Source organism: Aedes aegypti, chromosome 1 (assembly GCF_002204515.2).
Source record: "Aedes aegypti strain LVP_AGWG chromosome 1, AaegL5.0 Primary Assembly, whole genome shotgun sequence".
NCBI classification, from domain to species: Eukaryota; Metazoa; Arthropoda; class Insecta; order Diptera; family Culicidae; genus Aedes; species Aedes aegypti.
The window spans coordinates 9,206,133-9,221,105 of NC_035107.1; the positions used below are offsets into that span (position 1 = coordinate 9,206,133).

General features: G+C 47.7%; 1 protein-coding gene across 10 annotated transcripts in view; it reads right to left on the reverse strand.

Moving 5' to 3' along the window:
• Positions 1 to 401: 401 nt before the first annotated feature.
• The window catches only part of LOC5579824 (microtubule-associated protein futsch), a 166,013-nt gene continuing 151,441 nt past the window's right edge, over positions 402 to 14,973 (reverse strand). For 9 of the 10 annotated variants that reach the window (XM_021838861.1, XM_021838853.1, XM_021838857.1 and 6 more), the window contains exons 4-7: positions 13,308 to 13,681; positions 13,100 to 13,247; positions 3,903 to 13,032; positions 402 to 3,829 (exon numbers count right to left, since the gene is read on the reverse strand). In XM_021838861.1, the coding sequence (XP_021694553.1) occupies positions 3,730 to 3,829; positions 3,903 to 13,032; positions 13,100 to 13,247; positions 13,308 to 13,681 (9,752 nt within the window). In that variant the 3' untranslated portion in view covers positions 402 to 3,729. The remainder of the gene's footprint in view (positions 3,830 to 3,902; positions 13,033 to 13,099; positions 13,248 to 13,307; positions 13,682 to 14,973) is intronic. The other variant, XM_021838863.1, reaches the window with a different exon arrangement.

Genomic DNA, 14,973 nt, shown 5'->3' on the forward strand with positions numbered 1-14,973 from the left:
TGATTTGACAATTTCAATGGTTGTATAATTGAATTTAAAAAGATATTGATATTTTGCTTATTACACTTTTAGTGATTAAAAATGCCAAATTTTCAAGCTTTATCAAAAAATAATCCAGGGGTGCTGCAAATCATTTGAAAACGGCCTCTTTCTATACTTTTCTTGCACTTCAAGACCCATATAAACGCGTCCCTGATCCATCAAAAAAAATTTTTGTCGAACAGTGTTATTTTCGGTGGGCTGCATATAAGGGACATTTTCGGACTATACAAAACTCTCATCGTATTTATTTTTATTCAATTTTTACGTAAAAATTTTATTTCAGTATAAAAGGACACTTAAAAATATCCTGATTTTCTCATATTCTTTTGCCTCCTCTTTCTACTTCTTCTTATTCGTCGCTTAACCGTCTGTCTCGTTTTTTTTTGTTTTGTGTAAGTGCTGATTTATGTTCAATTTGCGTCAGTAATTCTTTGCTTTCCAAAAAGTTCGCATTGTTTTTTCTTCTTCTTCTTTGCTATAATTTTCGCACTGAAACGAAACGGAAGGCCAAGTGCCTTCCCAACAGACGACGGATTTACACAAACATTAAACAAGGAAATTTTTCTTCTCATCAGATTGTATTCGTGCTTTCGTTTATAAATTAATGATCTTATTAAAAAAAAACCTGCGATTTCTGGGTTTTGAACCCGAGCAAGATTTCTGGTCGCAGCCGTGCCGTTGCCGATTTGGCTCTCTGTGAGAGTGTGTTACTTTTTTTTTTTTAATATTGCTTACTCGCTCGGTGCAATTGGGTTATTCTATATAATTGTTAGTTCTTAGACAGCGGAAGAGGTCATCGTTTCGTTCGGGTGGGAGATAAAGCTTGAAAGCAACCGCAATTGCTTGCAAGCTCTATCTCGTCGACATATTTAAAAATTTGAATAATAATTTAAGGAAATAACATGATTCATTTTTCTCGCTGTCTAACGCGGCTACATTGGATGCAAAAAGTTACGACGAACGTCACCCTAGGATAAGTACGTTTCTAGTTCTCAGGGGTTTAACAATTTGGTGGAAAAAAGGGTTAGTTTTAAAAATAAATAAAAACTGCCGTGAGTGTCCATCCGTCCGAAGGAGGGAGGGGCACTCACGGGGAGCGAGTTCAAGGGGGGTGCGGTACGGCACGGGCGAGCTAATGTCGCTCCGGTTCAGGCGATCTTTTTCTTAGCAAGCGTTGGTGTGAGTGCGGTCTCGAGAGTTCCTTGCTGTGGCACTCACACAACGCGCTGTCTTCTTTTGTCTGTCTTTTCTCAACACTGGTTCTGTGTGTTCACTGTTTGCTGTGTTGTTTCCTGGATCTACAGTTATGCATGAGCTTGCTCTCTCTCCCTCATTCTGAGTAAATTAATAGCTAAGTAATACAGTTAAATCGATAGTTTCAATATTCGGTTTGCATTTTTTTTTGCGTGTCTTTTTTATGCGTTTTTTGGAAGGGATTTTGTTTGCGTCTAAATTTGAATATTGCTTAGAATGTTTTTCTTACTTTGTTTCGTGTCCATGTTTAGCATGAGTCACCTTCGAGAAATAATTTTGCAAAAGTAGCTTTGAAATTGATTAAAATTATGGCAAATATACAAATATAAAAAGAAGTGACAGAAACACATAAACTAAGATAAAAAATACTCTCTTCTTTTACTTATTTTGAGCTTTCTTGCTAATTAGTTAAATTAATTGATAATTTTGAATTACTTCGGGCGCATTCTTTGCTTACTTCGGCGCCCGACAGTAAAAACACGTGTATTTAAAATCCTAGTGTCGTTTTTTTTTTTCTTTAATTCACTTTTATCGTTTCTTTCTATAAATTAGTAATATTTACATCTTTCACGCTCTCTGCTCGCCCCCGCGATTCTGTTTCAAACGATTGTTTTCGTGTGTGCGTGTGTTTGTTTATCAGTGTGCGAAAGATTTCGAGGGAACTCATATCAAAGTGAGCCATGGGGAAAGTGTGTGTGTGAGTGTGTAGTGAGTCGATGTCATGAGAAGAGACGACCAGAGAGTCGGAAAAAGGTAAATTTTTGCCATTCTATTGATATTTTGCGTGCGGATGAGTGACCAAGGCGGGGTCCCATCAGGTTCAAGCGATCGAATTGGATTCGGTCGGTCGAACTCAGTTGGTGGAACCGAACGACTTGACCACTCACAGCCGCCGCCTACTCCTATTGTAGAACGAAGATGAATTTTGTTGGTTTCGTTCGTGAATACATGTGGTTTGATGTGGAATGTGTTCATTAATACCCGAATATGCACATGCTAATATTACTTTTTTTTTCGTTTCGATTTTTCCTTTTAATATTACGTATCACAACTCGTGTCTTCGTTTGTGCTTTTTTGTTCGTTTTGGATGTTTCTGAGTGAAAAATTTAGTGGGTGTCTCTCTCTCAATCATATCACCATGGAAACTGCGTAGGCGTTGGTAACACTGTCAAAAGTGGTTCATTTTCTGTTGGTCAGATTTGAGAGGTATTCAACAAAGTAGTACAGGAAGGGAAATGGGGGCAGCTAAAGTTTGTCACTTAATCCTATTCTCATTCCTACACGCCTCAAATCATCGTTTGTTCTCATTTGTTTCGTTCCTATGCAGTGAGACTTGCGTTCCCATCCGTCGGCCGAAATGGCAACACGGAACGGTTGACACTTGGAGAAGAGCGTTTGGCACGAGGGGCGAGTCGATGCACCGTCGTCGCGTTCACACTCTAGCACTCGTATTCTACACGTTCTATTACATCAAAAATTAATAAATTTAACACGTAAAAAACGGAAATGCATATCCATATCCATGTATAAAAATAACATTCACATTGAGGTTAGTTTTTACACTTACAAGAACGCACTGAGGGGATATCTGTTCGATGTGTCGATGAGTGAGTGTGTATGTGTGATTTCGTATGCATGCAAAGGTTTTCACGTCATAATTTTGATCAGAGATTTGGATGTCTCCTAAAACAAACATCTACGTTAAAAAGACAAGATTTCGGCGAATTGTAACGGTGTGAGTGAGTGTTCTACTACGATCCATTGCTAAATCCATATCGCTTCGTTTCCATTGTCATTCCTTTCTATTAAAAAAAAACGTAAAACAGAGAGACTAGAAGTAATTGTATGAGACACGACGACCACTTTCTGGTATTTTCCTAACGGTTTTGGTTGCTTTTAGTTCTCGTTTTTTTTGTGAATTTCATAGTTTGTCATGTCGAAAGAATTCTTCTATACACAAAAGTAAAATAGTTAGAGTACCGGCTCACCAGATCGAAGCCGGCCATATTGAACGGTTTTCCAAAATGGCCGCCGTCAATCAGGTGATCCTTGATCTAGAAATCGTTGTCTCGGCTATACTGATCTGTTTGCGTGTGTCCGTCTATATTGTGGATGTGTGCGTGTGTTCTACCTATGAGTGATTGTTGTATCAAGTCTTTTGGAAAAATGAGCTACTTTGCTTCGTGTGACGTGTCTTTCTCTTTTTACCATCATCTTCCCCTTTCCTATCATCACTCGCCATGAGATGCAGTTGCGCAGTCTCTTTCCTATACTGGTTTCCCGTATCGTACAGTTCCTGTTTTCCTAGTTGTAAAATGAATTCTAACGTGAGATTACCTCTTTAACGTTGTATTCGCTCGCAATCTCACTCTCTCTCGTGTTTAATCTCTCTCTTGCTCGCTCGTTCGCTTGTTGGCTACCAGGTTGGACGCTTCATCGCCTTCGGGACGCTGCCACCGCAATCATCTGCTGTAGCATTGGCTCGGGACTGCAAGCCTTGGGTTCGCACTTCATCTGGCCATCACCGCCACATCTGTAAGAGAAAGAAAATTCGCAAGAAAATTTCAGTCATCAATCTAGAATCAAAAAAAGTTTAGAATACTCACAAGCATCGCATGCAAGGTCCACTCGCGGACGCGACCGTTTCGCCGACCTGATAGGCCTTGCCCTGGATCTGGCAGCCGCGCTTCGTCACCGAACCCTTGTAGGCGTGCGACAGGAAGTGCGGCGGCAGTGTCGTGGTGGTGGTCGTTGTACTGGTCGTAACGTTGAGCACCGTGGCCATCGAGACGGGACACTCGTACCGTGGACAGCAGAAACCGCTGATCGGTTCCTCGTGGCAGCCGCTGATTGGCGGTGGACACGACTGCTGCAAACAGATGATGTCGCTGCGGAAGCAGAAGCAGAAATCGCACGGATCTTCCCGTGGGATTTGCTGGGCGGACACGTACAGCTTGCCACCGTATCGGCAGGTGCCTGGTCCGAACGAAGCTGGATCTTCCTCATCGGTGTAGTCGTCTTCGTAGGACGATGGTGGGTAGTGTGGTGGCATGTGTCCGTATCCTGGATCGTATTGCTGGCCGCCAGGTGGTCCATAGGATGGAGCAGGAGAATCGGTCTCTGGTTTCTTGGTGCTTGATGGGAGGTAACTATCTTCGTAGCCAGGCGTCACTGGTTTCTGAGTATCGTCTTCCTTCTCGTCAAACACGGGTTTGGCTTGTTGTTGCAGATCATCTTCTTCGTCGGCTTCCACTGGCGATTCTTCGGCTGGTTTCTGAACTGGGACAATTGGCTGATCATCTTCCTTGTCTTCATCAGATGCTGGCACAGCTGCAGCAGAAGTGCTTTCTGCGGTCGCAACTGTTGTGCTTTCAGGTTCCTTCTCGATTTCATCAGCCTTGACTGGAGCCATTGTAGTCTGGATCTCATCCTTGGCAATTTCCATTGGAGCAGCTGCAGTAGTTGGTGCCGGCGCCTCTTCTTCCTTGTCGTCGGCGACTGGGGCCGCTGGCGTTACTTCCTTCTCTTCCTCAGAGGCATCATCAGCAACACTAGCTGCAGTAGTAACTGGCTCGGCCATTTCTGGTTTTTGCTCTTCGTCGGCTTCCACTGGTTTTGGTTCTTCTGCAGGAGTAGCGGCTGGCGTTGCCTCTTCATGCTGTTCTTCATCAGATTCAGTTGGCTGAACTGGTGTTTGTGGAACTTCGTCGACGGTAGGCATTCCAGTTTCATCGCTTTCCTTTTCAGAATCATCGGCCAACGTTGCTGCAGTAGTGGCTGGTGCCGCATCATCAGACTTAACGGGCTCTTCTTCGATCTTTTCGTCCAACTCTGGTGTCTGCACCTCATCTGAAGCGGGCGTTGGTTTGACTTCCTGTTCTTCATCAGCGGTGGGTTGCACTTCAGCTGGTTTGTCCTCTTCATCAGCCTCCTTGATTGGTGCTTCCGTAGCCTTAGCTTCCTCATCGGCTTCGCTTGGCTTGGTTTGGTCATCAGCCTCCGGTGCTGGTTTATCTTCTTCATCAGATTCAACCGGCATCAACGGTTTCTGCTCTTCGTCAGCTTCCTTCTCAGGTGTAGCCATTGTCGTTGGCTGTTGTTGTTCCTGTTCAACGGTAGTAGCTTCAGCTGGTTTATCTTCTTCATCACTTTCAACGTCAATTGGTTTATCTTGCTCATCATCCTTCACTGACGTTTCAGTAGCGGGCTCTTCTTCCTTATAGAGTGTTGGTTTCTCCTCCTCAACCTCTGGTTTCATTTCATCCGCAGCGGGGCTGGCAGTTGTGACGGCGACTTCTTCATCAGCTTCAACTGGTTCCTGAGCAGGCTTTTCTTCTTCATCATGCTCTGCGTCAACCGGTTCCTGAGCTGGTTTCTCCTCTTCTTCATCATCAGCTTGAACTGGCTCCACAGCTGGTTTATGTTCTTCTTCGTCGGATTCAATTGGCTTCTCTTCTTCTTCTTCTTCGTCCATAGAAACTGCTGGCTTTTCCGTTTCGACTGCTGGTGCATCGGTTGACACAGGCTTTTCAGCTTCATCAGCTTCCACTGGAGTCATTTCATCCTTTTCGGTTTCGTCAGCCGAAGGCATTGGTTTCACCTTTTCGTCTTCCTCGACAACATCCATTGCAGATGCCATTGTGGTTACTGGTGTTTGTTCGTCTGATTCAGTTGCGGATGCTGGTTTTTCTTCCTCGTCAGATTCAACTGCCACAGCTGGTTTTTCTTCTTCATCAGCTTCCACTTCTGGGATGCGTGTAGCAGCAGGCTCCTCTTCATCGGCCTCAACAGGTTCAACAGCTGGTTTCTGTTCTTCTGCATCGTGCTCCACTGGGACATCCGTTGGTTCCTTATCGGCTTCGTCCAATTCTGGTTTCTTGTCATCTTCAACTGGTTTCTGTTCCTCATCTTGTTCTGGAGCGATCGAAGCAATAGTTGTTGCTGCTTGTGGTTCATCAGCTTCCTTGACTGGAGCTTCCGTCACCAGTGACGCGTCTTCTTCAACTTCACCTGATTCCTTGTCATCCTGAGCGATTGGCTGCTGTTCATCGTCTCCGTCGTGAGACACCTCTTCTTCAACCTTGACTGGAATTTCAGTTGGTTTGGCTTCATCGGCTTCAGCTTCTGGCTTGCGAGTAGTGCTCATGTCTTCATCCTTAGCCGAAGCTGTAGTAGTGATTTCGGATTCTGGTTTCTGTTCTTCATCAGCTTCAGCTGGTGTTGGTTTCTGTTCTTCATCAGCTTCAGCTGGTGTTGGTTTCTGTTCTTCATCAGCTTCAGCTGGTGTTGGTTTCTGTTCTTCATCAGCTTCAACTGGTGTTGGTTTCTGTTCCTCGACAGCTTCAACTGGTGTTGGTTTCTGTTCCTCGTCAGCTTCAACTGGTGTTGGTTTCTGTTCTTCATCAGCTTCAGCTGGTTTCTCTTCGTCATCAGCAGCTGGCGTGGTTACAGGTGCCACGTCATCAGATTCCTTTTGATCCTCATCGGCATCCATTGCTGGAGCCTTGTCATCAGCCGTTTCGGATTCCTTGTCATCTTCAGCGGCCACTTCAGTCGATTCGTCATCATCGGTCATCACAGTTGGTTCATGCTGCACGTCATCCTTTTCTTCATCGTCTTGTTTCATTGGAGTAGTTGTTGTAGCCTTTGGCTCTTCCTCATCGGATTCCACTTCATCAACTGGTTTGTCTTCTGTTGGTTTATCTTCATCGGCAGAAGGAGCAACCATGGTAGCAGTTTCATCACTTTCGGGCTTATGTTCTTCATCGGCGGTTGGAGCTGAAGTTGTAGCAGTTTCATCACTTTCTGGTTTTTGCTCCTCTTCTGTTTCAGTTGGTTTGCTGTCGCTTGCAACTGTTGGTTGAACTTCCATTGGAGTCTTTTCTTCTTCATCCATTTCGGTAGGCTTTTGGTCGCTTTCTGCCACAGGTTTCTGTTCATCGACTGGGGTCTCTTCTGCAGACTTGTCATCATCGGAGGAAATTGGCTCCTCAACAGCTGGTTGTTCTTCGTCACTAGAAACTGGTTTCTGCTCGTCATCAATTGCTGTAGTCATTTCTGGCTTGCTTTCGTCATCAGCAGCCATTGGCTTCATCTCTTCTTCTGCTGGTTTCTCGTCATCGGCAGCAACAGGCTTCATGTCTTCTTCAGCTGGTTTCTCGTCATCAGCAGCAACTGGCTTCATGTCTTCATCAGCTGGTTTCTCGTCATCAGCAGCAACTGGCTTCATGTCTTCCTCAGCTGGCTTCTCATCATCAGCAGTAATTGGCTTCATGTCCTCATCAGCAGGTTTCTCATCATCAGAAGCAACTGGTGTAATGTCTTCATCAGCTGGTTTGTCAGAATCAGCAGCCACTGGTTTCATCTCTTCTTCAGTTACCTTTTCATCATCAGCAGCAACTGGCTTCATGTCCTCTTCAGCTGGTTTCTCGTCGTCAGCAGCAACTGGTTTCATGTCTTCTCCAGCTGGTTTCTCATCGTCGGCAGCAACTGTTGGCTTTTCATCGTCAGTAGCGATTGGCTTAATTTCTTCTTCAGCTGGCTTTTCATCATCGGAGGCAATTGGCTTCATGTCTTCTTCAGCTGGCTTTTCATCGTCAGCAATTACAGGTTCCATTTCTTCAGCTGGCTTCTTGTCATCGGCAGCAATTGGCTTCATTTCTTCCTCAGTTTGTTTTTCGTCGTCGATGGCAATTGGTTTCATTTCTTCTTCAGCTGGTTTCTCATCGTCGGCAGCAACTGGCTTAATTTCTTCCTCAGCTGGTTTTTCATCATCAGCAGAAACTGGCTTCATTTCTTCTTCGGCTAGCTTCTCATCATCAGCAGCAACAGGCTTCATGTCTTCTTCAGCTGGTTTCTCGTCATCAGCAGCAACTGGCTTCATGTCTTCATCAGCTGGTTTCTCATCATCAGCAGCAACTGGTTTCATGTCTTCCTCAGCTGGCTTCTCATCATCAGCAGTAATTGGCTTCATGTCCTCATCAGCTGGTTTCTCATCATCAGAAGCAACTGGTGTAATGTCTTCATCAGCTGGTTTGTCAGAATCAGCAGCCACTGGTTTCATCTCTTCTTCGGTTACCTTTTCATCATCAGCAGCAACAGGCTTCATGTCTTCTTCAGCTGGTTTCTCGTCATCAGCAGCAACTGGTTTCATGTCTTCTCCAGCTGGTTTTTCATCATCAGCAGCCATTGGCTTCATTTCTTCTTCAACTGGCATCTCATCGTCAGCAACAACTGGTTTCATTTCTTCAGCTGGCTCGTCATCATCAGCAGCAACTGGTTTCTCATCATCGGCAGAAACTGGCTTCATTTCTTCTTCAGCTGGCTTCTCATCATCAGCAGCAATTGGTTTCTTTTCTTCTTCAGCTGGCTTTTCCTCGTCAGCAGCAATTGGCTTCATGTCCTCTTCAGCTGATTGCTCGTCGTCAGCAGCAACTGGCTTCATGTCTTCTTCAGCTGGTTTCTCATCATCGGCAGCAACTGGTTTCATTTCCTCTTCAGTTGATTTCTCATCATCGGCAGCCACTGGTTTCATTTCTTCTTCAGCTGGTTTCTCATCATCAGCAGCCACTGGTTTCATTTCTTCCTCAGCTGGTTTCTCATCATCAGCAGTAATTGGCTTCATTTCTTCTTCAGCTGGTTTTTCATCATCAGCAGCAACTGGCTTTTCATCATCGGCAGAAACTGGCTTCATTTCTTCCTCAGCTGGTTTCTCATCATCAGCGGCAATTGGCTTCATGTCTTCTTCAGTTGGCTTCTCATCATCGGCAGCAACTGGTTTGACTTCTTCTTCAGCTGGCTTCTCATCATCGGCAGCAACCGGCTTCATTTCTTCCTCAGCTGGCTTCATGTCATCAGCAGCAATTGGTTTCATGTCTTCAGCTGGCTTCTCATCGTCAGCAGCAACTGGCTTCATGTCCTCTTCAGCTGGCTTCTCATCGTCAGCAGCAGCGACCGGTTTCTTTTCATCTTCAGCTGGTTTTTGTTCATCGGCTGCAACTGGCTTAACTTCCTCTTCCTCTTCCTCATCCGACGTCGGGGCTGGAACCTCATGAACGACGGCGTCTTCGGTGCTTCCGTCATCTTCTGCACCGGCATCTTGGCTCACCGGGACGTGTTCCTGTTCTTCTTCGGAGCTTACGTTAGCATCGGTTTCTACCTCTGGTTCCTTTTCTGCCGGAGCAGCTTGAGTAGCTTCGTCATGTTCCTTGATCTGATCGTCGGACTCAAGTGGCATCTGAGTGTGGACTTCCTCTGGAGGCATTTCGGGAGCAATGGAATCCTGGCTCACTGGTGCAGTAGTGGTTGCTGCCACTTCATCGTCCATTGGCTGCTTCTCGTCATCGTGAGCTGCTGGTGCACTGGTCGTCATCACTTCATCGCGTGTTGGTTCCATTGGCTTTTCTTCTTCTTCTTCAATCTTTTCGTCCAGTCCACTGTCCATTTGAGCTGGTGCCTTGGCAGTTGTGGCGTCCTCAACGGCCTTGGAAGTAGTTGCTTCTTCTTCGGCAGCCGATTGTGTCGTTGCTGGTTCGTGTTCTTCAACATGTCCTGGAACGTGGTCATCGACTGGCTTGTGTTCGTCATCTTCTTCATGTTCTGCGACTGTTGGCGTAAAGATTGGCTTTTCTTCTTCCTCATCGACAGGGAAGTGAATGCTGTCGTCATGCTCGATTGGTTGTTCCTCTTCGGTCGAGTCAGTTGGTGCAACCGGTTTCTGTTCCGTTTGAACTTCATCGTGTTCTGGTTCGTCGTCTTCTGGGAAGTGGATGCTGTCGTCGTATTCTGGTTTCTTAGCAGGCATCACTGGAGCTTCGGCTTCTGGTTTTTCGGTGGCATCCATTTCCTTCTCGGTAGGAACAGCAACATCGTCAGCAGCAGCTTCAACAGGCACGGCGGTAGTAGCTGGAGAATCTTCCACTTTCTGTTGTTCGTCCTCTTCTGGTTTGGGTTCTTCGTCCAATGCAACAGCAGGTTTGGTGGTGGTAGCTTCAGCTGGAACTTCCTCGTCTTGAGCGACTGGCGAGGTCGTGGTGGCTGCTGGCGCATCTTGTTCTGCGTCCTTCTCGGATGCCATTGTGGTGGCAGCGACTGGTTCAACTGGCATGTCTTCTTCGGGCTTGGATGGCTCGACGGCGTCTTGTTCAACTGGTTCGACTTCCTTCTCGTCAGCTTGTTCAACGGCTTGAGGTGTGGTGGTTTCATCATGAGCAGCGGGTTCTTCTGGTTCGACCATATCGTCAGCAACTGGAGCAACCGATGGTTGTTCTTCTTCAGCAGCGACGTCGGCAGCAACGGCAGCCATGGTGGTGAGGGCTTCTTCGTCAGCAGCGGGTGCACTGGTAGTTGGGGCGGCCGCCATAGTCGGTTCGTCTTGTTCTTTGTCAGCTTCAACCGGCTCGGCAGGCAGTTTTTCGTCATCGTGTTCAGGTTCCTTTTCGACGGCCTGACCTTCAGTTGGAACGACTTCATCCATAGCTGGCGCAGATGTGACCTTCTCTTGTCCGGTTTCGTCGTCGGTGACCTTGGCCGTGGTGGTAGATTCTGGCTTGGGTTCAGCATAAGCTGGGCGAGCAGATGTGACCTTGACTGGTTCGTCGTCTTCGTCAGAGTCAGCCTCACTGTCCGACTCGGAATCGCTCTCGGATGGTTGATCCTGTTCTTCGGACTTGGCTGGTGTAACAACCGCTGGACGTCGAGTAGTGACCTTGCCTTGATCTTCAACTTGGTTCGATTCTTCCTCTTCGTCGCTGTCGTCGGAAGTTGAGTCGCTCTCCGATTGTTCGTCTTCTTCCTTGGATTCTTCGGTGGTGTCATCGGAAGATGAGGAACTTTCAGTGGAAGCGCTTTCGGTAGGCTTCTTGGCTTCTTCGGACACGGAGGCTTCGCTGTCGGATTCTGGGGCGCTTTCGTCTTGTTCTACAGCGTTGCACTTGTACGTTGGGCAGCACTCACCAGGAGCAGCTGGCACTGGAGCGCAGTCGTTAGATGGGGCAGTAGCGCACTGTACCATTTCGCATTGCACAATACTGTTGGTGCACTTGCATGCAACTTGGCACTTGTTGTTCGCTGGAATCAGAGCGTTGTTCTTGTATGTTACTCCATCAACCAAGCAGTCGCCTTCTCCGGGGATAGCCTCTGGGAACATCTTGTCGGGGGTATCTTGTTCGGGTTCCATTGGCTGCTTGGCGTCGCTGGATGGAATGACGGTGTTCATCTCGACTGGCTCGTCCATATCAACGGCGGCTGGGATGTCCTTCTCTTCTTCAGCTGGAGCGGCGACATCGGCTGCGGTAGGGGCAGAGGTGCTCATTTCTTCGTCCTTCATGTGCGAGTCGGCTTCCGGTGGTGATTGAGTCATGACTTCTTCGGTGGGCATCTCCGGAATGCGGGCGGTCGTTGGGATTGGTGGCAGTTCGGTAACAATCTCGGCCGGTGGCAACTCGATGAAGTCCTGTTCTGGGGCATTGTCTTCGGATTTGTGTGCCGGTTCCTTGGTGAGGGTGGTGGATTCGATGGCCTTCATCGTTGTGGCCAGGGACTCAGGTTTGTCGGATTCCGGAGCGAGGCTTTCGGGTTTGTCGTCGGATTCGACGGTTTCATCGGCGGCGGCTGGTGCCATGGTGGTGGCGAATGCTGGTTCATCCGAGTCGATACGAATGGTGGTGGTTTCCGAGTCCCGGAAGGGTGGCAGGTATGTGCGGCTTTCGGTTGTCTGACCGACGTCGTCGTCGCTAGCAGTGAAGGCAAATGCGGTGGTAGTTTCGGCTTGAGCTTCATCTTCATCCTTCGGCGATGCCATGGTAGTGTATGATGGGGATTCGTCGTCGGCGGAGGAAACTGTCGGTGCTAGGAGATCCTTCTCTGGCTCGGCTGGAAGTTCGGTCGTGAGCGATTGTTCTTGCATGTCGTGGCTGACCGCGGGTTGTTCTTCGACTTCGTTGTCCTTCTCGGATTCGGGCTTGGCGTCGGCTACTGGAGCTGCAGCTGTCGTGGCCTTTGGTTCTTCTTCGTGTTCTTCAGCAGCGGCGACGTCATCGGATTCAGCTTCTGGTGCCTTCTCGTCTTGAACAGCGGTTTGAGTAGTGGCTTCCTTTTCGTCGGCTTGGCTTGGTTGACTAGTGGTTGGTTTCTCATCGGCGATTGGCGCCTCTGGAGCTTCGTGATGTTGCTGTTCTTCATCTTCGGCGCTTTCGTCGTCATCGTCAGCGTGAGGCACTGGTTCCATTTCGATACTGGTTTCCTCTTCGCTTTCGGACTTATCATCGACCATGGCTCCGGGATGGAGGGCATCTTCATCATCATCGGCCGGTACACTGGCAGATTCGTCGCTGCTGGGCTTGGCCTTCACGGTTGTGGCGGCTTCGGCGTGTTCGGTGACTAGGTCGTCGGATTCCGGTCGGAGCGTGGTAGCGGCATCCATTCCTCCGTCGCACATGTACGTATCCGGGCAGCACTGTCCTGGTGCTGGCGGAAGTGCTGTGCAGTTTTTGCCTTCGTTCTCTAGTGGAGTTCCGCATTCTTGGACGGCGCACACGATGTCTCCGCGCATGCAGTAGCAGTGTTCGCATGGTTTGTCGGTAATAATCATGGCACCATCGGCGTACATTTCTCCGTTGTGGACACAGTCCGTCGAGGTGGCCGGAGACATCGTGGTCGTCAGGATGAAGCCAGGCGTCGGGCGTACGGTAGTAGTCATTTCATCTTCCAATTGCATCGGTTCGTCCCTATCGTGATCTGCGGTGGAGAAAAGAATGCCAGGTTAGAAGGTTCATCAGGAGATTCAGAACTTTGGGTAACTTACCGCAATCGTATCTTACTGGGCAACAGACGCCCTTGTTGTAGATCGGCTGGCATCCATCAATGTGTAGCGTACACTCCTGCATGACACAGGTGGTCATGTTACGGATACAGTAGCACAGTTCGCAAGGCTTGTGGGGGTTAGATGGCACCTGTGAATAAGAACAACGAGATTAGGACGGTTCATAGCGGATGATCGCGTGGTTCCATACTTGAGCTCCTTCCGGATAGAATCGATTCTCGATGGTACAACCGTACTGATCTGGGGAACCAACGGCCGTGCTGCCAGCAGCATCGGGTCCGGCTGTCGTTTGGTGGTCGACCAGTTGAACTTCCACTTCGGGGCAGGTGATCACCGGGCAGCACTGATCTTCGCGTTTCTCGATTGTACAGTCCTGGCCGATCGCCTTGGTGAAGGGACACACCCGCAGGTAGCACATGAGCATGCGATCGTGGCAGGTACAGTTCAGGCAGGGTTCGTTCGTCATGATCCGATCGCCCTCGCTGTAGTGATTGTAGTTATAGTAACATCCCGCCGATTCGCCATAGCTCTCTAAGTCAGTCTGATCGCTCTCATACATGGGTGCTGAGGAAGGAGAAGCATTGAGAGAAAGTTTTAGTACAGTTTCAAGTTGTATGCAAGTTTGGGATTGAACGCAAGACGATACTTTCAGTTGCTTGGAAGATTGATTGCAAGTCATGTTGCGAGCAAGTAGACAGAAACGCTCTGCACAAGTGCTCAACTTTTAATAACCGTAACGAACTTAAGCCGTCATTTTCCGAGAGCCGTTAAATTCGCGATAAAGTAAACGAGATATGACCCCGCTATCATAAAGTGTATATGACATGGCATTAAAGTGGTGCCACGAAGAAGCTCCGAAACCATCACGACTTTTGTCGCCGGCCAGTAAATCTGCTGCATAAAAAGTACACATTCTCAACGACTGGGCTCGTCTTCTACTTGTTCCTTCGTCAACGATGTAAATCATATCCGTGTTAGTCTTGAGATGACTTGTCTTATCCTTTTCCCTTTCAAGTTGGCCCCTCCGGTGCGAAGTTTTTCGGGGGGAGGGTGGAAGATAAGCTGTCGACTCAATTTGCGGATCACACACTTGGTTGCTTGCTTGCACACACGTGTGTCAGTTAGGTTTTGGGAAGCGAAATTGCACTCCCTCCTCTTTCAGTCAATATCGTCGTGTTTCGCAATCTATGCCCATCGGCGAGCAGTGTTGCTTGGTTTATGATGCCGATGGATACCCGAGTAAAACCGAATGCGAGGAAAATGCACATCCGAGTGGGCTGTGCTTTGGACATTCGATACCCGGTTTAAGACGACGAATTAGATATTTGCTAATCGATTCCAAGTACTTTAGAGCTACATAATTTGAAGATGTTCCCTTCGCATCACATTTTCTACTCGGGAAGGCATCAAAAGAAGTCAGACCTGTAGCAGTTTTTTTCCAGAACCCGCTAGAAAGTAGCAAAAATTATGAATCATCCTTCTGTCAGGGCTTGTTTTTGGACTTGTCCCTTTTTGACAAACACACACACTTGCAGGAGGATGCTAGGCTGGCTAGCTAAGTTAATTATCGAGATAAATCATCCCTCTGTCGGTTTGGTTGGAGAGGGTCTTCTGCCGTGATGACAGCAGCCAGCAACGGCAAAGTTTTCCGACATGTGAACAAGTTCATTTTCGGAAAATTGGAGCAACGTGTGTGATAGCATGTCGTCGTCATTCATCTTTTTCCTCCCGTTGGCGACGCGATGTGACGTGCGATTATGATTGGTGCATCGCATACCTAGTAGGCGATGCGGTGTGCGGTCGGAGTGCTTCCAGAGCCTAGGATCAGAGTAGGTCTTGGAAGTTGTTTGAATGTT